General features: G+C 34.7%; 1 protein-coding gene across 1 annotated transcript in view; it reads left to right on the top strand.

Moving 5' to 3' along the window:
- Window positions 1-21,877, top strand: part of TBC1D22A (TBC1 domain family member 22A) — a 140,993-nt gene that overhangs the window by 32,769 nt on the left and 86,347 nt on the right. Inside the window, exon 9 of the mRNA XM_058804668.1 lies at window positions 18,131-18,240. Coding sequence (XP_058660651.1) covers window positions 18,131-18,240 — 110 coding nt within the window. The remainder of the gene's footprint in view (window positions 1-18,130; window positions 18,241-21,877) is intronic.

Below are 21,877 nucleotides of genomic sequence, written 5' to 3'. Positions count from 1 at the left end.
AGCTATCCATAGGTGTATTAATCCAGATTGATTAGTTTTAATGAAGGACAGTTTATCCTTGAGTGGATGATAGACTATCCATTTACTCATTTGCATGGCAACACCTCTGTTGCTCTGTTCATTTCTTGTTTCATAGGAGGATGTTTCATTGCTAAGCAACTAATGAGAACTACTGCTGCTTTCTCCCTAATCATCTCCTAAGCAGGGTAGAGGCCTACTCCTGAGAGTATTTGCAGTTTCTGCCTTTTACTCTCTCATTTGACAGATCATGAAAATGTTCTTAATGATCCTAGAACAGTAGGGTCTCTAACAGACTTTAGGGTTGCTAATTGAAATAAGAAGTTCAAATGAGATGTGATTAGAGAATTGATATTCCATGTTAAATAGGCCATTTAATTAATATGGTAAATAAGTTTGTCTTTACCACCAACCTACATTTGGAGACTCATGATTGTTAATGTATTTCCACTTTGTGAGGATTGTCATATTGGAGAGCATAGCTGTTCCTGTGAGTGTTTGGTGAAGAAAGACAAAATGTGAAAATGTTCAACCTTAAAAGATAGTTGGGGGAAATGTATGAAGCTCAGAAAACTGTATTCTGAAAGCTCATTTAAAAACTAGTATCTATATCATAAGAAAAAAAGCAAAATCAAGGTTTGTTTTTCTTTCAGTATAATGGTGGTCATGGCTAAGTGCTAACAGCAGTTATTTCCCCAGAGACATACAAAAACTTTCAAAGATTTTTCTTTAAATAGCTTTTTGATTTGAAACTTTCTAATATTGGTTTGTACATTAAACAGCTTTATTTATTGCAATCTTTTCACTATGAATTTTTGTATTTTCTTAATTTAACTGAAACTTTTTTGCTGCAATTCTAAGTCACTTGGATCCTAATTTATACAGTTGAAAGTAAGAATACTTTTATTTTCTTTCTGTAGTTAAAAAAGTCCTAAAGAATTATTGAATATTAATAATAAATTATTATGATTGAGAATGCCATTAATAATAAATCTGTGCTGAGTAGGTCATCAGATGGTACATCCTGGTAATTGACAAAACATTTGCAGTTTTGTCAGATATTTTGGTGGGAGGAAAGCCATGATGTTTATTTTAGCTTTAAGACAACTGAGAGAGCCCTTAATTAATCCTTAATCTTGCATAACAAGTGTGTGACATAGCTATCCTAGTGATGGGAGTCTTTTTGCTTTGCTAAAGACATCAGCAAACTGGAAAAGTGTTGTTAAGGAACTTCTGAAGATGAAAATGACACAGATGAAAATGCTAATTTACTTCTCATTGAAATCCAAATGCCATAAAGTAGATTTTTGGGTGTGTATACAACTGCTGAAGTCATAGATGTTTTGATGGTTTAGTACAGATTGAAGTACCTAGTTTTAGCACATGGATTCACACATCCAGACTATATTGAGTTATTGAATATAGGAATTGGGTGTGCTAAATGTTCAGGACATTCTTTCAAACTTTCCACCAGTATGATGAAGGTGTAATCTGGTGATGTCTCATTAGTTTCCAGTTTGCAATAAAACTATAATGCTGTAACATTTTCAGCAAGATGAAATGTAATTGTCAAATGAAGCCAGGAGAGGGGAAAACCATAATTAAAGAAAATTTCAGATGGGGTAGATACTGGCCCCTACTGGAATACAGTAGTTTCAGGTTTGATTTTCTGGTCAAAATTAGGAGGAGGATGATTTTAAACCTTAGGTTTCTTATACTAGATGGTTGTGTGTATGTTATTCTGAACATTTAAAAAAAGATTTTCATCCTCATGAAAAATGCTGAAGGTATTTAATCTTATTTTGTCTTACTATAACAGCCTCTTCAGAAATACAAACAGTGGAGTTGCAAGAAAAGTATTCTGGGCTTACTTCTAACCTCCTGCATGACATAGTAGTGTTGTAATATGTGCTGTCAGAACAAATGCTAATTACTGTCAGGGCAGTTTTCCTGAAAGCCCTCTGTGTTTATAGCATATTAGGTTGTGTCAAAATGTATCTCATCCCTGCAGATGCACCAGAGGGGTTTTTGTTAATGAGATAAGATATACCATGTGACTGCTCACTGTTTGTAGACTTAATGTGGACAAGGAGATTTTGCACTGGATTGCAAGTGCTATTTATTCCAATTTGCCACAGATGTGCTCTTTGTGCGCCTTCCTCTTGCCCTGGGTTCCTGTAGAGCTACATTGTTTCCTAGTGTTAAGTTGTGCTGTGCAATTACTTGTGGTCTCTGGCTCACCTACACTTCACTTTATCTGACATTGCAGTCCATCATCGTTCTCTGGGCTTGTGTGTGTATCTAAAACCCCAAAGAGGACCTGGATTTATTCACCATCCAGAGAGATGAAAGTTTCAAAGTACCACCATGATAAGGATGTATGTCAGATTGTTGCTGAGTGGAATAGCTGTATGAAATAATTTTAAGATGCCTAGGAGCACTGGCTCAAGGGAAAATTAGCAGTCAGTAGGAAGTCAAGGCAGGAAGTGAACACTATTGTAGCACTTGGTCATTTTATGCCAAATAAAGAATGACAAGAAAAATGAGGCTGCTGAAGACTGGAATGGCGATTGAGATATTGTCTGCAATCTTCTTGAAATAGAGGAGCTCAAGACAAGTTGATGATGCTTACAAGAACTCATGAACTGAAAACTTCAAGAAGAGAGATCTTACCCTTGTAAGTATTTTTTCTTGTCATCTTAAATCCTTTTGTAGATGGCATTAAATGAAACTTCTGTTACCTAGTGTTTTTTGAATTGATACTGCTATGACTTTATGGGATAATTAATCTAGGCCCAAATCCTAGAAATGGGATAGGATTTATTCCCAGACTACTTTTCCTTTGAGTGAAGAAATGTTCTTTCATCCTGAAAATGCCTTCATCTGTCTATAACTCCCTTGTTTACTGCTTTTTCCCTTCCCTCTCATATGTTGCAGGAAGTCTTCCTACTCTTATAACTGGTATGCAGTTTCACTTTTGTCTTCTGTTTGCCCTTTTCAACAGTGAATAATTGTATTTAAAACTATTAATTTAGGGGTTTTTTTCCCCCAAAGTTTGAATACTGTATCAAAAATGGGTATTTTCATTGTATAATTGGAGTACAGTTTTGGAGCATTTTATCATGGCTGTATCTGAGGTAATTCCTCAGTGTTTGTTTATAAAATATGTAAATTTGTTAGCTAAGCAGAATTTTTTTTTTTCAGGAGAGTTGTAATTTTTGCAGAATGAATAGATCTGTTTGGAAGGTACATAAAACTGAATTTCTGAATGATGAGAAAGCAAGCCAGAGAGCAGAGGATATTAACCCACTGAATTTAGGGAACTGCTTTTCTTCATACTTTACAGGGTTATAAGGTAAAATTTTGTTAAACGCGCATTGTTTGCTTTACAAGACCAAGCTGAAGCCTTGATTGCTACAGTGTATAAATTAATTTGAGATAATTTATCCTGCTGTCTAAATATTTAGACCTTTATTATTCAGTTCCACCAATTCACTAGTCCTTGCAGAATTATGAATAGGACTTGTACATTGAAGTTTTGAGGAAAGAAGGCAGAAAAGATGTAACATATTGGTAGTTATTTAGAAGAGATGGCTGAAAATGAAGGATGACAAATTGTTTTTATAAACTAGAATAAGGAGTTATAACTGGATTAACTGGATGCTTCTTCTCCCAGGGCCTTCCAAGTTTCTCCATCTTCTGATTTATCACGAGAGAAATTCTGGAAGACTTCCCAGGACTGAGGTTCAGGAATATAAGAGATTTCTTCAGTTTGAGAGAGTTGCAAACGTTTTACTTGCAATTGTAGTAGGCTCTTCAACTTCTCTTTTAATTTTGTCATTAAACTTTGTAATAAACTTCTACTGTTTTTAGGCTTTTCTTTGCTTAAATAAATAAAAGGTTTTGCACAATATTGTGTTAAAATGTTTTTATTTACACATTTCCTGAAATGATTTATGAAACACAAAATGAATTTGCATAAAAGCATGGACATGAAGTATAATTTATATTTTAATGTTTTCCTGCAAGTTGTGAAAGTATTAAGAAAATAAGGGTTTTTTTAAACCCTTGTAAAATTTTATGAAAAACTATTCAAAATAATTAAAATCACTTATCTGTCAAATGAAAATTCCATAGCACAAGTTCCATTTAATCACATTGATTTTTTTCTCCTTAATACAAATTGCTAGTAATGTAGTTTCCATATACAAAAGTACGTTTCAGTGCTCTTTCTTAATCTTTCCATAATTTTATAGTAATACTAATGACATCAGGAAAATTTACTCAAGTTATCATAAACATGAGCAATATTCCATGAAACACTCTTTGGTAATTAAATGGTGTATTGTTATCTGTGGGATTTTGGTGAGCAAACAATGAAGAAGTTTTACATAGAACTGTTGAATTCAAGACTTGAAAGTACTGAAAAGCCAATTACATTTTCTATGTAAGTCCAGAAAACATCAGAAGCATTCCTCTGAAAAAGCTGCAGTACACACAAGCCACTCAGTGACCTGAATCTTTTTCCTTTCCATCAGTTTTCTTTGCTGCACTCTTTGCTTTCATATATTATTGAACACTTAGTATATGTACACCTGGATTACATGTATATGTGTACATACATATTTATAGCTGTAACATGGCATAGAAGTTGTTCAGCATTGTCTTAGCTGGCTTTGAGGTATCCACTGTTCACCTTTCCAATTTCTAGGAATATGTTGCCCCGCTCTCCCCCTACTGCTGGGCCAATCTGTTGTCAGTGAAAGTATTTTGTACTTGCTGCAGGATAGCTGAAGAGAGAGAGACCTGTAGTGAGTAAGGTAGGCAGTACTTGAGTTTGGTTTTACAAATTGATGACTCCTGGTTTGCACCATGGCAAAGGTTCAGAAGTAAGCACAAACCTTTCTTGAGCCCGCACACAGAGGACTTGGTTACTTCTGTGCTGTGAAGCAGGACTGATTTTGACTGCAGTGGGAAAGCAGTTAGAAATTTTTTCCATTAATTTAAATTTTTTTGAGTTGTAGTTTTTGAAAAAAATTCTAAGTTCCTTCAGGTGAATTACCTGGAAACAAAGACTATAAAAATATAGACCTGAATTTTAGTGCTTTAAAAAACATGCTTTTGAAGCACTTGGACAGATTATACTTTTAAATTGTTAATTTGTTTTTATGTATGTCTCACTTAAACACAAATGAATTATTCACAATCTCTGAGCAATTGTCTTTATTAATATATAATGTTGTTTTTCAGGCCTAATTGGGTAAAGAAACCTTACTATTTTACATCCTTTTATTCACTTTAAACAAGTAAGAGAATCCATGTGAAAATAACTAGTACTGAATTCTTTGAATTGTTTGCCAGCTAGCAGTGCTTGCCATGATAAACTGTTCTGTCTAGGGCTGGTTCATAAAGCAAGGTGTTTGGAGGCTTTCCAAACAGAACTAAGGAAAACAGGGACAGTATTAAGAGAGCATCTCATGCTTAGTTTGTGAGGGGTTAGGGAATAAGGGAGCATGAAGAAGGGCGAATATGTTGGCAGAACTTGTATCATGGAGAGAATTGATTGATAGGAACCAGTGAATGATACATTCCTATTTATCTTTTGATCCTTTTGTGTTTGAATCTTTATTTTAGTTATTTACCTGGACAAATTAATCTTTATTGTTTAGCATGACTTCTTCTAATATTACTTTTTTAGCTGCAGTGGACTCATTCTGTAGTGGGCATTTTGTTCTGGCTTAGAGTTATAAAACTATTAAATTTAAGGAATATGTTTCAATATAATTACAATAGTATACAAGTCCTAATGAACATAGTTAAGCTTTACTCAGATACACAGTTTGTATGTGACTTGCAAGTGGTAGAGTTTATTCCCTGCTGTTTTTCTCTGGTTGCTTAACCTACTGGAAGTTTGTGGTGGCATTAGTATCAACTGTATGAGTGGATCTGTTGGCCTAAGTGCTCTCTATTTGCTTTGATAAAATGAGGTGATTTACTTCTTTAGTTAGTGGAATTTTGACTAATTACACCAACTTAATTTTGGCTTATTTTAGAACATAGTAACCTTGAGACAAGGTGTCAACAATGAGCAGCTGAATGTAGATCTACAAGTAACTGTGTAGTGTAGTTGGGTAGTAGTATATTGCTGCATATGTTTCACTCATCAATGTATTTGATTCCCTGTGAGGGCTTGGGACAGTGTGGATGGGTTCTTATGTGCTGTAGAATCTTCCAGCTCCCTTTTGTTCTTTCAAGAGATCAGTGTACCCTGCCTGTTGTAGCTTCATTTCTCTATTCCTTAAACTTCACACTGGAGTCACATATTTGAGTATTTCCAGATTAGTTTTAGTTGGTCAGAAAAGGGTTTGCTTGCTGTGTACTTATATGGCACAGCTGAAGCAGGGCTTTCTGCTGTCAAAATAAGTGCCTTTGCTTTTTCTTTTCCAACCCAAACTGTACATTCCTGTCTTCTCTTTTTGGTCCACATTGGCTTTCCTTGGGCACAGTTAAACTGGCTGGAAACTACACCCATGATAAACTGAATTATTTAACTTTCTGCACTCATCTTGAGAATGAGAGAAGAATATGAGTGCTGATGTGGGGGATAAGAGCAGGTCAGGGAAGAAGGAAGAAGCAAAGGTCTGTTTAGTGCCAGGTAGCACTGAGACTGCTTTAGCTGTTTAGTAACACATGCTCATCATAAAGATTTGTGAATTACACTTACTTTTTGCTTAGCAGGGATCATAGACAGATATGGGATATGGCAACATGCTTTTCTATTATTTTGCTTCCTAGTACTGTCTTGAATGACCTTGATTTATTATAGACAGTGCAGTTTTACAAAATCAGTTCTTCTCTCTAATATACTGTTAGATTTCTGAGCTAATTAGAATAGTTCATCTGAAATGTTGGTTGCGTTGTTCCATCCAGTAGACTTGGGCTTTATCCCCTTCCTTTGCTTTTCATATGTAGACTTTTTGTCACATTTTCTATAATTTTGCCTTTTTTTTTAAAGTACATTTGTAGTTCTTAGTAATCAAAGTGTTTAAAGTCATATCATATTGATGCAATGGAGAAAGTAACTCCATTGTAGTAAATCTTCATTACCTCCACTGAAACAAAATTAATTCCTTGAAAATTTGTTCAGTTAACCAAACAAACTGTAAAATGAAAATTCTTGTACTTATGAAGTGGCACATATTCTAGCTTGAATAAAGTATGGGCTGTGATAAAATATCTTCTTCAGTTTGATTACAGATTAGAGTAGTAGTAGTCCTGTATACTTAAATCATCAGGATATATTAGTTGACAAAGTAGGATGTACCTCAGCTTCACTGTCTTTCAGGAAAAAATTAATGTAATTCAACTAAAATTGTTTTTGTGGATAATTTTAAAAAAGGCTTCTATCTATTTGCAGTGGAGTAAGCCTAATTAAAGTTAGAATTCTCTGGCTGTTGTTAATAATAGCTGTCAGAAGTGAAAAAGAGACATTAGGATTATCTCAAGTATATCCAACTGCTTAATTGCCTGTTATTTTTAGCTTTCTATGTGAGGGAAAATCAGTATTTTGAGTAATGATATTAATTGCTCATAGTCTCTTATGAGTGTCTGTTTAAAACAAGGAAGAAAAAAACCCCAAACTCCCTTAACACCGGAAATTTTAAGGTCTATTAGTCTTCCAAATTTTTTAATTTTTTTAAGTGATCTTCAAAAAAGGATAATCTATATAACTTTTTTTTCAGAATAGCATCTGCATATGAAGTTGCTGTGCTCCAAGTCTGAAACCTGTCACTTTACCCTACATAAATAAATGTTTCAAAAGAGACTCATACCTAATTATCCTATTTTCATTGAAAGTGTAGCAACAGTTGGTGCGTTTTTGATTTGTGTTATGACTTAGAAGCTTTAAAAAATGTTTCTAAATTGATTAAGAAAGGTTGGCTGTGGAGCACAGCTTAAAGAGCAGCAAACCCTTACTTTCTCAAAGATTAAAATCGGTGTTTGACAGAGGATTTTTCAGACCTAATGATTTTTGATGGCTGGTACTAATAGCTTCAGTGTACCACAGTTTAAATTAAATATTCTTTTCTTAAAAATGTATATGACTGGCTGTCCTGTGAAGTACGGAATTAAATGAAAATTTTTAATCTTTAGTGGCATAACTTGGGAATGGAAAAATTGACAATTGCCATTTCATAAAAATGTTTTTGACTACATCTGTAGGTGTGAGATTACAATCATCTTCCTACTCTTCTTAACATTACAAAGTTTTCTTATTAATGTTAAAGCAAAAATAATTGGATTATAGTTCCTTAAACGTATAGCTTCTTGTTATTTGTTGTACTGCTCTCCCCATTCTTGTGAGTGGAGGCATCTGCAGGTGGAATTCAGTGTTTTGGGTTAGCCTTTATTTTAATTTGTTTGTTTTAAATATTTATTGCATGCTTCCATGTCATAGCAAAGAAGTGTGTCTTGGGAATACTGATCAGCATACTGCAGTGTATGGCCCACCCTCCATTTATTTTTTGTGGTAAAGCTGTGATTTAAAGGGAATACTTTTTTGAAAAGTAACTGGGGAGTTCAAGCCTTTGTAAAGCCCATCTTTGAGATGACTTTCATAGTTTTTACACTTCAGAGGAAAAGCTAAGTAGGAACTTGAAAGTTACTAATAAAATTTCCTTCAATCATATCAGTGCCTAGAAGTCTATCAAAGAGGCAAAAAGTCTGAAAGAGTTCTGATGGAACCTATAAAACACCACCTCATAGCAGGAGATTGTGTGGATTTTTTGCTTAAATATTTCTTGTGAGGAAACTTTCCAAATCCTGTTTTGTGGGCAAAATAAGAGGTGTTCATTTCAATCTTTGCTACAAGAGATGTATAGAAGAAATCTGAATTAATAAAAAAAAATTCTTAGGTCAAAAGGGACTACTCAAACTTCTGCTGTAAGTAATCAGAATAAATAAGTCAGGTCTAGACTAACTATTGATTTGAATTGTTTGATATTTTCAGCTAACTCAAATTTGTCTTTTAAATCACTTTTTGTCTCATTCAAGTTTGCTTTTTTTTCTTCTCTGATGTATACTAAAAAGAACTTGAGAAAAAAGATTTTTAGCTCCCCATGTATATATTAAATCAAATCTGTCAGTGAAAGTCCTCTTTTACTGCATAGGATGATGTGGGTTTAAATGACCTGCTTTTAAAGTTTGTTTTGCATCTATATGTGTAATTCTAAATTTTCAGATATATCTGTCTAAAGAAGATGTGCTATTTCATGGTGCTTAGTGCACATTCCTAGTATTTTAAAAATGAAATAATTTTATAATTTGAATACTAATGTAAAAACAGTGCATTTTTCAGGTTTGAAATACATTTTGTGGTTTATATTGTCTCATTTTTGAAGGCAATTAAACTAATAGACTCATACTATGAGAAAGTAATGAGACATTAGTGAAGGGTGTTCTGTTTGAAACTACAGACTGGAAATGTTGGGTCATGGGAATACATAGAAAAAAATCTTGAATACTGGTAGAAGCAGTAATCTAAAATTGAAGAGAAACCAAAAAATTTCTTCAGGTATAAAAATGGAAGAATTGCGAAGAAGGAAGTTAATTGCAATAAATATAGCTATGGGAGAGACATGTATTCTAAAGGGAGCAGCATATTTTAGTTTTGGCTTCTGCATTCCTATTTCTCCTCTCCCCATGGTCTCCATACAGTTATAATTAGTGATCATTTCTTTTTACTGAAGCGGCACAGAAGTGCTTATACTTCCAGATCTAAGACTTCTCAAGAATGCTTTCCAACAGACTGGGAAATTAATGGCTTTTATGCCATTAAAAGTGGCTCTTGGCATCCAAATATCACAGCTTTGTGTGTTTATTATGAAGTAACTTGTGGGAAAAAAAGCTAAAAGAGAAAGAGCAATGCTTAAGCAATGACAACATGCTTTACAAATGCCAGAAGTGTAACATTCCAGTCCTGTTGCACAGATCAGTAGGAGCTGAAGATCTAAGAAAAGATTTTCAAATTTGGTGGATCAGTGCTTTAAAAAGAACTGTAAGCAATTTTTTTCCTTATTTTCAATGAGATACATGGTTAGTTAATAATTTATAGATGTCAAACCAATACAGATAAGTTTGTGTGCTGAAACTTCAATTTGAGGTGGCTTTGCTTGTAATTTAAATGCAAACCTTTTTTAATAATAGTAATGGAAGTCATTGGGTTTTTCATTAGCATGGGGATATTTTGCTGGTTTCTTATTTGAGAAATATGATATTTTAAATTTTTACTTTAAGCTGTGTAAAAAGTTTTTTAAAGAAGAAGTGAAAAATTATGTACTTGAGCACAATAATGAAAAAAAGGGAGAAAAAAGTTCTTGCAAAACAGTTTTTCTTCTTTAGGCTTTCATTGCATTATTTCATAGAAGCAGGAAATACTTTGTACTTTTATGGGACATTCACTTTGACAAATCCCAGTACTTAAAAAAAATTGGCTTATCAATTGTGTTCTCATCAAAAACATTTGTGAATTCATTTTGTGTTCCATCTTGAATTAATTATGACAGAAATTTACTGTGGTATGACTGAAATTTAAGAAGAGCTACCTTTCTTGCAATAACATTGTTGAACAAAATTAGAGATCATACTATTATTTTTGAACAGACAGAGCAGGCTTTTTTTTTTCCTAGAGGTTTGATTATTTCTTTATCTTGACAATAAATACCTATACAATCAGTAAGAATATGTTTGAAATTTATGAAAAGAGCAAGCCTTGTGGCTTTTTTGCTTCAGAAGCATACATAGCAGTTTCATTAGGAAAGTGTAAGTCACAGCAGATTAAGGTAGTTAAGGAATGCATTCAGCAGTTAAAAAATAGAAGAAGTAGTTTTTCCTGCAGAGTGCATTCTCTTCAAATTCAGCATCTGCAGTTTTTGCTAAAAAGCAGAAATAATGGATGTCACTTAATTTCTGTTGTAAATAAGGCAAGAAATCTATTAGGTGGATTTCTTATTGGCTGTGAATCATATGGGAGATTACAAAACACAGAAGCATGTAATTTTGGTTAAGAAAATTGATATATATCCAATTGAAAATTGGATATTGCACAATGTAGGTTGCAGGAAACTGCCACCATCAGAGGCATGTGGGCATGTTGTCACTGAAGGACAGTTGTTTCCTCTGCCATCCATTTTTCTTTGAGAACTTATTTTGTTATGCCATTCAAATTACATTAATAGGTTAAAATAAAAATTGCTTCATGGGTGAGTGAAGTTATACTTAAAGAGAATTATGGTCATAGGGAAATGGTTGGTGAGCTTATGTGACAGTGGCAAATTTTTCAGTCTTCAGTCACACAAAAAATTACATTTCTGAGTTTTTATATTCACGTATAAGTTCTTGGATAATTTGTACTGTTTTTATATTTACCCAAGTTAGAGTTGAACCTTTGTGTTTTTTAAGTTATCCAGGAGATGTGTTAAACATATTGCTGTTTATGAAATTTTTCAACTGAGTTCTCTTTGCCAGCCTTCTATTATTAAGTAATTACATGCAATCCAATTTTTTTTTTTTACTTTTTTAAAAAATATTTTCAATAAAGAAGTATTAATTTTCAGTAAAGTTCACCCTTGCATGTGCAGATACATGTACTGGTTTCTTTATCTTTTATATACATTGTAGCTTTTAGTACAGTTTATTTTTTCCATCTCCAATAAATAGTTCTTTTTCAAAACTACATTAATTTATGGATTCTCTTTGAAGGCTTTTCCAGTCCTAGGGTGATAGTTCTGAACTAAGTCTCTAATCAGTCCCATACCTGAACACAGGGAACACCTGTGGTCTTGAGGTTTGCTTTAAACTTTTTTGACCATACTACAGTTTGCTCTTGTCTCACACTTGGTGTTTTGTCTCCTGTGTGTTTGTGGATATGTGTGTTGATGCTTTAAAAAATTAAATGATCAAGCACAAACTAGTTAATTAAAAATGCAATGTGGGAGACATGTTCAACCTTTAATCTTTCATTTCCTATTCTCTGAGCACCTTTTGGACTTCTCAGGGAATTCCCTTATGTGGCATTCTAAGAAAATATTCATCAGCATCCTGTGCTCACCAGGCATACTGGTTGCTAATTATGAGTCCCTTAATTTGGTGCCACATGCACAGCTTCTCCCTGGCAGGCTGTTTTGGTTGACAATAGCAAACCTTTTGAAGTGAGTACTGTGAGAAGAATTTGTTGTGATCATTGTGTTCATTGTTGCTGAAATCCATTTTTAAGAAGAGCTGCCATCTTAAAAGCCTTGAAGGCTTCTATTTCATAATGATGTCATGCCCAAGGATGTAGCTTACACTCTTCTAATTCCAAACTGCACTTTACTGGCTGATTTCTCACCTGTGTGGAAGAGGTTCTCAGTCCTGTATTTGGCATTATGCAAGTTCTGTGAGTCAAAGATATGTTGGTGCCAGCAGTTTTACTTAATTCTCCTTTGTACCCTGTTTTGGTCATAGAACTTCTAATCTTCCTCTTGTCTGACACATGAAGCAGTAATCTCAGTCTGCAGCCTATGAGGAACTGATGTCTTTTGTTTAATTTGCAACGTGACCTGAGAGTTTCCATTTTTCAAATAAATTTAGCATCCTTAAAAACAGGTCTGTTTTTGTGTATATATGTGCAGTGGGGTATGAATATTAAATAAAGGCAAATTCTGGATTATTTAGTGTGGATGAAAAAAAGATAATTAAAATCTAACCTAGAAAAAACCTGGGTAGAAAAGATCTTACTGGCAAGCAATGTAGACCCACTAAAGGAAGTCTCTGAATGATTTACTGATTACTTTCATACAGAATCTGGAATTAGAGGAAAAGTATATGAAGTATCTACACTCATGTGACAGAACAAATTGAGAGTACTTGCAGGGTCATACATTAATTTTGATGAGCATGGATGTCCAGTCCATGTGATCAAGTTTCCAGTGTTTTTGGACAGGATGTTTTACCTTGCCAGGTCACACAAGATTGTAACAGTCAACATGTGCAGCAAATTATGAGAATTCATATGAATAGAATATAATGATTAATGTTTGAAACACTGTTCTTACACGGATGCATAAAGATATTCATCTTGCTTCCTATTGCATTTGAAGGATATTGTGGAAGATCAGTTGAAAACAATGTAAGATTATTAACAGTATTAAAATAGACGAGTTGTCAATATATCATGTATGTGAGAACATGACTGTTTATAGGGAGATATTTGAAATACAGTAAGGCCATATTTACCTAAGCTTGAACTGATGAGATGATTAAGGTTTTTAAAAAATTTTACCTTTGTGACTGCAGTACCACAAAGAAAAGGGAAAGTTTTATTTTGGTGATTCATCCTTAACAGCTCAAGAGCTATTTCTATCAAGATTAATATGTAACTAGGACTTTTTCAATGGGAGATATTGATATGGTAATATACATATTTAATTAGGCAATTGTTACTGAAAGAATTTACATTTAAATGCTCTATTATGTCCTGATCTTAGAAAAACATTGCCTTAGTGCAGCAGTGATTGAATAGGTGTTTCATAAGGCTTTTTGAAAACTAAGTTTGGAGTGGAATATGTAAGATCTAGCTGTGAAAATATTGCTGTGCACCTCTGCATGCAATCATGTGTGTGTGATTTAGTGCAGCAGTGATTGAATAGGTGTTTCATAAGGCTTTTTGAAAACTAAGTTTGGAGTGGAATATGTAAGATCTAGCTGTGAAAATATTGCTGTGCACCTCTGCATGCAATCATGTGTGTGTGATTTTTTTGTACTTGCATACTTGGGTGGTAACCTTTATGTTAGATCTGCCTGAAGATGTAACATCTGAAATAGATTGCAGCACAGTAAGCTTTATACAGAGAAATACCTGTGCATTCGGTGGTCAGAATGGTTTCCTTGCACTGCTGCGAGGGATATGTAATTGGGACTTCAGGTATATGGTAATGCCTTGTCTACATTTGCACAAAATAGAGCTAAAAAATCCCCAATTTTAAATTGTTCAGCTCATTAATTGATCTAATGTCTTTATGTATTATTTTGTATATTGAGTGTATGTAATGAGCAATCATAATTTATTGGGGATATTGCAGTCTGTTTTGGGCTTCAGCACTAAGTCTTTTTTACCCTGCCATCCATTTTATCCCCTACCTCGCACCCCAGTGAATTCATCTGAGATTTGCTGATTCTGTGTTGAGAAACAATTTCAAGATAAAAAGCTACAGTTAAAACATTAGTAACACAATTAAATGTTTGTTTCATTTAAAAAAAACCTTTGAGAGAACGTGTGCTTCATTTAAAGTAGGTATCTTTTGTAGGAACTTGCTTGGTGTAATGAAGTATGAAAACTATCAAGTTACAATAATTTTGTTCACACTTTATAAAGATTGAGTTTTGGTGTCAGTAGCAGGTTTAGAGAAGTTCTGAATGCAAACGACCTTTGTGTTGGTTGCATGTGTTTTTACCCCTGATCTGTACTGAGAAGGTAAAATTCCAGCACTCTCCAGAAGAAGTCTGTTACAGCTAAAAGACAAAGATCTTAAGATTGTGAACTTAATTTTAACGTTCTGTACAACTTCAATCAAAATCATCCATTAGGCTTAATCTTGAATTAAAACCTACTTTTAATGGAGGCAAGCTGTTTAGCATGTTTACTTTCTGTTGTCATTGGGAAACTAAATCTGTAAATAGCTGTAAGCAGTATTTTTTTAAATTTTGATTTTATCCTTCTGTCTCTGCTTTCGTGAGTGGATCCAGTTAGAACTGTTTAGAAAAAGTTAGTCTTTCTGCAGGGTGGGAAGTTTTAGAAGCATACCCTGGGAGGGAGTAAAGAAGAGCTAATCCCATGCTTACAGCAATGCATGTATTCAGATCAGCATGTCACAGACTCCATGCTACAGCAGTTCTCCTCCAGGCAACCAGGCATTTTCCTGTCTTTTACACTTTTATAGATAATTTGATAATGATCTCCACAGGAGACTGTAGGACTTTGTAATTGGGAAGTTTTAGGCAGTGATCTTTTCTCCCCCAGATATTGCACATGCTGGCCTGCTGTTTCTGTCTGCATTCTTTTATTCAGTCTTTATGTTACTGTCCATTCATATTTCACTCATTGAAAATAAATTTAAAGTTATTTAAAACCAGAAATTGCAATTATGTTTTCAAGCACAAATAATATCTTAGGTACTTTTGGGATGGTTATTTTGTTATTTTTGCTTCTGTTTTTTCTGAAATCCCATGTGGTCTTGCTTTCAAAACTTTTCTAGTGTGTTTATTTCTTCATCCAAATAAGAAAAAAAAATGAGAGAGAGAGAGAGAGAGAGAGCAACATGGAGCTTGACTGCTTTTCTCCTTAAAATTGCAGGGAAAATGAAGCATTTTGCACTATGTGCATACCCAAATAAATGATTAAATGCTAAATATGTAAATTACGATTTTGCATAGCATTTTGCCAATCAAATGTTCTGTAATTCTGGAGCTTGTCAAAAGGGATGGCCTTTTTTTAATTTCCTTTGTAATTTGGGAAAGGGTCCTTTGGATATTCAGTGTCAGTTTTGAACTTCCTCAGTAAAGTGTAGCAAGGTAGGGTGGATTGGTGCAGCAGAAACCATTGACATCACTGAGCACTTGCTTGTTTGAGACTTCACTTTTGGGATGCTGTGCCATCTTTATTAGAAGAGTTCTTGGGTGCATCCTCAGTGCTTCTCCTTGTTCATCATAGTCCACATTTGAATCAAAAAGTACCAGTTAACGTAACATATCCAAAAATATACATCTTAGCTGATTTAATGAAACTGTATTGTGTTATAGGTGCAAGTAATTAGGTTTATTTATTGAAATACTTGGTTGAAGAATTTTAAGCCAAAGTTTGACACAGTTGCTTTACACAGGGGAAATACTGCTAGGGTACAATAGAAATACAACTGAGTATTCTGAAACACTTAATTAGATTTTTTTAATTTCAAAACTTTATTATCTGACTTTAGAAGAGATGACTTAGTGTGATGAATTGGAAGCACAATGGGATTCAAAATTGGTCTAGAAGTAGCTTATATATTTAAAGACCATATAAAAGATACTGAATAATTATTTTGTGTTTAAGAGGCTTATGGAAATGCTAAAGATCAGTCTTTTTAAGCCACAGAAAAGCAAAATGTTCTTGGATAGCTCTTCAGAGGGGAGACAAAACAGCTGGACAAGTACTTCATAAAACTGCTTTTTTAAAGTCAGTAATGGCAGAGCATGTGGTTCTGTGACATTATAACTGGAGACTGCCAATTCTTTCAGTGAAGAAAGATTCCTAAAAGCTATTTTATATCTTATCTATATCCTTTTCTAGGTTGTTGTTCCCTGTGGAATAATGAGAATTTTACTCAGAGTAGTAAATTTGTGTCAGACCTGTGTTCTTTTCAGAAAGGCCTGGCCTGACTTCCTCTTCGTTCTTGAGGGACATACCTCTGATGAACAGTAATTGGAGCCATTGAAAGATATTTCTTAAAAGCTGTAGTGTGTTTTCTGGAGGGAATAAAAATTGGTCATTCTAATTTCATAATCCATCTTTATTAGAACAATAAGAATCTAGTTTTTCCAAAATATTACTGCTGAATTGTTGTTGCTGTCCAGGTTGCATCATTTAGCCTACCTACAAACTGCCCTGGTTTTCCTACAACTTGCAGGTAGTTCAGTCACAGGACAGCAGATCATTTGGTGGGTGTTTAAAGCTTTTATTCAGCTTAGTTTACACTTCCACAGTTTAAAGGTCTGCATTCTGAGGCAATCCTTTTAAAAGCAAATTATACTTAATACTGAGAAGCAAGATTTTTTAAAAATGTGATTCATCTGATTTGTCTTTCTAGTTTAGAACAAGTCAGGTAGTACTCTGTCACTTCTTGGTGTTCTTTGTTGGCTGTGAAGGGAGGTGAAGATGCTCACCTCTGATGTTTATATGGATCTTCAGCTTTTTTGTTGGTTTAAAACCTGATGTGAGAATATAGTGCAAAATGGTAGATTTTGAAAGAAAGAGACAAAAATGAGGTAAGATAAGAAAGATGAGAAAGAGAACATAACAAGTCTTTTTCATTTGTTATCTTTTCATACCCACATGTGTTGTGCCATGGTTTATAGCTGCCTTTTCTTTTAGAAATGTGATACCAGTGTCATGTAAAGAAAAGGTGCTCCAAGGCAGAAAATTTGCAAAGGAGCATGTGGTCAAAGTAGTTGTAATCTCATTCTTTCAGCAAATGTTGGGTGGAGGAGGGCCTGAAGACTTCATTCAAAGGGAAGGCACTTCAGTATATGTTTGTGTTTTATATCAATACAAGGAACTCTGTACATTTACTGGTTTTTTCTGTAGACATAGTGAGGCAGAGTGAGAATGGGTTGCTTCTTTTTTTGCCATTTGAAATATTAAACTGAAAGTTGTAAATATTAACTAGATTTTTTTTTACAGTGGGGCACTGATTTATGAAAATATAATAAACTGTATAACTGTAATACTTTTTTGTGAGTTAATATGTGTTAGATATGCCAAAGCTTTGTTCCCTGCTGTAGTGGATACATCATTAATTTTCTTTTCTATTTGGAAAGGTTTTTATTTTCTAAATTCAAGCTGCAGTCTGCTTTTTTACATAAAGTTCAGTGCTTTTCTGAGAAGTATTTTTCAGTGCTTTTTGTTCTGTGAATACTGGCAACATATTTGCACATTCTGTGCATGGTGCAAACATAGTCATCTTCTTCAGGAATTGTTCATATATAGCTTGAGGGCTCTCAAAGTGCTTCTGATCCTCCTTCAGGTGTGAAATGTTTAGAATAAAGTGATTTATTATATATTAATTCTGGTTAACCAGGCATGATTTGAGATTTTCACAGTCTGCAAGAAATTAAGTATTCATTAACATTTAAAGCCATTAGATGACACAGTTAAGCAATAAATGATTCATTTAGGCCCTGTTAAAGTAAATGTGCATTTGTTTCTGACTCAAAGATAAGTGGTGGCTGTCTTTGTTTTCAATTATTTTCCTCATTCTTGCTTTATTTATTCTGTGCACTTCGTTGACTTGTCTTTCTCTTTCTTTTCCTGAAACAGAAGAAGAAGAAGTGGAAAATTTTGATGTTTCCAGTCTGCCTGAAGAAGTGCTGCAGAACATAGAAGCTGACAGTTACTGGTGCATGAGCAAGTTGCTTGATGGCATTCAGGTAAATTGATTTTTCCTCTCTGTGAGTAGTGGAGTTAACTGATTAATGTCATGGCTTTCAACTACTTTAAGGCTGAAAAAGAGTATATCTATGAAAAACAGGGGTTTTCTGAATTTCCCATTGGAGAAATCCGCTCTGAGTTTGGCATAGAAAAGAAAGAAGGGAAAGGAAAAAACAAACCCGTTCAACTTCTCTTAATGAAAATGTCTGCATGTTCCATTGTGTGTGATGTTCTAGAGCAGAACAGAAACTTCCAGTTCTAGATGCATGTTTTACAAATCTGTTACCAAGCATGAGGAATAGTGGCTCAGAATTTCACTGAGGTGGTAAAAACCTGGCTTATTTATTAATTTTTCAGTTGTTATTATAGCAACCTATAAGTGATTGCTGTCTTAATAGTTCCTGAAATTATCTTCATATTTTTAAAATACCCATTTAAAACTTGGTACTTACGCTGCTTCACTGAGAGTTTGATTTTTTCTATGTGGAAACGCTATAAATGAAGGCACAATTTTCCTGTTACAGGCAGCAAGTTGGAATCTAATAATGGTAGATTTTTGTGTAAATGTTCATGGGCTTAAAAGTTTATAAAGATTACAAGTATCTACAACATTCTTTCCTATGACTTATTTTAATATGAATGTTTCATTGGCTAAGGCACATTGTGAATTGAACCTTGTAACAGAATTCATTTTTGACAAAATGGTTCTAGGATTGAATCAGCAACAAAAGGCTTTAACTTTTTTGAAGGTGTTTTAAGTGTATTTTTCCTGGTTAAAGCTCAGTGTTTCTGTAGCATTTTTGAAATGCTCAGTCATTTTCCCACATCAGTTCCTGTAACAAATGCTGGTTTGCTTATTTCAATGTCTCAGACCTCCTAAATTTTAAACTATTTGACCACATAGCAAAATTATGTGAAAAGTTATAAAGAAAAAAGTGAGAGCTTGCAATCTACTGGGAAGGAAGAAAGCCAGGTAGGAAATGATAACTCTCCTCCAACTGTTTTACCTGCTTCTGGGACATTACTGTTACTAGCCTGTTGCTTTACTTTTTTTCTTGGAAAGGAAGTTCACAGATTAGTCAATTTCTCCTAAAATTCTGTTTTCATACAAAACTATCAAGTACTAAGAAGCAAAATATGGAAACCAATTGCAATGGAATTAAACTGCATTAATGAAAATTTAAGCTGTTATATAAATGGAATAGTGTTGGATGTATTAAAGGATGCACTCATCCATCAAAAGAAGGCTTGAAAGATTATGCTAGTGGTGTGACTAATGATGTTACAGTTAATTCAGTGCAATTGCAGTGCTGCTGAAATAAAAGGGTTTCTTGTTTTTCTTCTCCCATTCTCCTGCTTTGTTTCCTTTCTGTGATGATACCACATAGCAGATAAAACAGTCCTGTAGTTGCAGGTAGGGTTGGTTGGAAGAAGTTACCCTGTAGAGAAGGACTCAGATGCTGGTGGACAGGGCTGGCAATGTGCACTTGCAGCCCAGCAAGCCAGCTGTGTCCTGGGGTGTGTGCAAGGCAGGTGGGCAGCAAGGTGAGGGAGGGGATTTGTCCCTCTACCCTGCATTGTGAGTGCCCACCTGGAGTGCTGCAGCCATTTCAGGGATCCCCAGCACGGGGCACACATGGACCTGCTGGAGTGGGTCCAGAGAAAGGCCATGAAGGTGATCAGAGGGCTGGAGCATCTCTCCCACGAGGGAAAGGCTGAGAATATTGAGGTTTTTGAGCCTGGAGAAGAGAAGGCTCTGGGGAGATGTTACCGTAACCTTTCAGTACTTCAAGGGGACTTTTAATAAAGCTGGAGAGAGACTTTTTGCCAGGGTCTGTAGTAATAGGACAAGGGGCAACATTTCAAACAGAAGAGACTTAAATTGGGCATTAGGAGTGCATTTTCTATGATGAGGGAGCTCAAAGATGTTGTGGATGTTCTCTTCCTGGAAGTGTACAAGGTCAGGACTGATGTGGCTTTAAACAGCGTGATCGAGCTGAAGCTGTCCCTGCCCACAGCAGGAGGTTTGGACTAGATGAACTTTAAAGATTCCCAGTGGATTCATTGTGTGATGCTATAGTTCTGGATGACTTGCATTCTGGATACACAATCATTTCTCTCTGAAAATATGGCATAGAAGACTCCTGTGTGATGGATGTGATGATTTTGCCTGAGATGTCTGAATAAACTGTACAGGGATATGTGACATGTAACTACAATCAAAGAATCTCTGCACAGTGTTTCCATTAATTTATTTGTCAATATAAATTTCCATTTCATGTTGCCCTACCAGTATTGGATAAGTTTAAAGAGTGCACTTTGATAACTCATATGGTCATCTTGTGAAATTTTTGGCTAATATGAACTAGATACGTTTTTTTGTCTGTTTTGTCTTTTCACTGCAGAAAGGTGTAATGGAAGAATGATTGTATGATTGTATTTGTACCCCTTTATTATTCTTAACACAAAACTCATTTATTTTTCCAAACCATCCAGATGGTCTCATTTTCTTGATTCTAGAGTTGTCAAAGGTGTTATTAAGACATATGCATTTCTTGCTGGAGTTTTACCACACATAGTATCTATTATTTCTTCATTCCTCACTCATCTACCTCCCTCACTTACGTATCTAATGGACTGTGTATTTTTAATATAAGAAAGCATCTTTGAACCACAGAGACCTGTGCAATAGAACAAGACCCAAGAACAGGGGTTGGCAGCAGGACAGTCACTTCCTGACATGCATACAGTTCTCAGCTGAGAGAATAAATAAAAACTTGTTCAAATAATCTGTCACTTTAGCAGATTCCTCTGTGCTGGTTTTTTTGTCATCTGGAGGTTCCTATGCAAGTATGTTTTTGGCTCCAGCTAGAGAATTTGCAGAACTTTTCCAACAGTTAATGTTTAATCTTGCATGATAATTTAATCTATTTTTTATTCTTAGATTACTTTGCATCTTCTTTGTTGGTTGTCTCTAAGTTTGAATGCACATGTGTCATATCACAGTTTGATGAAAGTTTTAAAAATTGATCCAACAAATACTAGGAGTATTTAAATATAAATATAATTTAATCTTGAAATCTGTAGCTGTCTTATAGCAGTCAATTTTGAATGATGACGTATGTAATTGTTTTCCTTTTCAGTGCTTCCTGAGTCTGTGCTCTGAATTTTAGTTTTTGTCCCAGAAAGACTATGCTTCACTGCAATTGCTTTTTATTTATTTCAGGAGTACACATGAGATCTTCTGAAATCATAAGAAAATAGGATAATTCTGTGCAATATAGGACCAGTTCTGAGGTCAGACTGAGTTTCTCAGGGCTTTTTCCAGCTGGGTTTGAACCCTCCAAGGACAGAGACTTCACAGTCTCTGGGGTTTAACCTATTTCAGTGCTTCCTCATCCTTGTATTGAAATTTCTCCCCAGTGGGCAGATGGAATATTTTTTGTTTATGCTGCTTGTCTCTTATCTTCCCGCTGGGCACCACTATGGAAAATGGAGATTTGTTCTCTTGATAACTTGGGTTTTATTAGGCTGTGATTAGGTGCTTCTGGAGCTGTCTTTACTTCAGGCTGAGCAAGCCCAGTTTCCCCAGGCCCTCAAAGAGCATGTGCTCCATATCTCTTAGCATCTTGGTGA

Source organism: Ammospiza caudacuta, chromosome 5, assembly GCF_027887145.1.
Source record: "Ammospiza caudacuta isolate bAmmCau1 chromosome 5, bAmmCau1.pri, whole genome shotgun sequence".
Taxonomy (NCBI): Eukaryota; Metazoa; Chordata; class Aves; order Passeriformes; family Passerellidae; genus Ammospiza; species Ammospiza caudacuta.
Note: the sequence above shows the minus strand (reverse complement) of the source record. Positions and strands in the feature narration are given on the sequence as shown.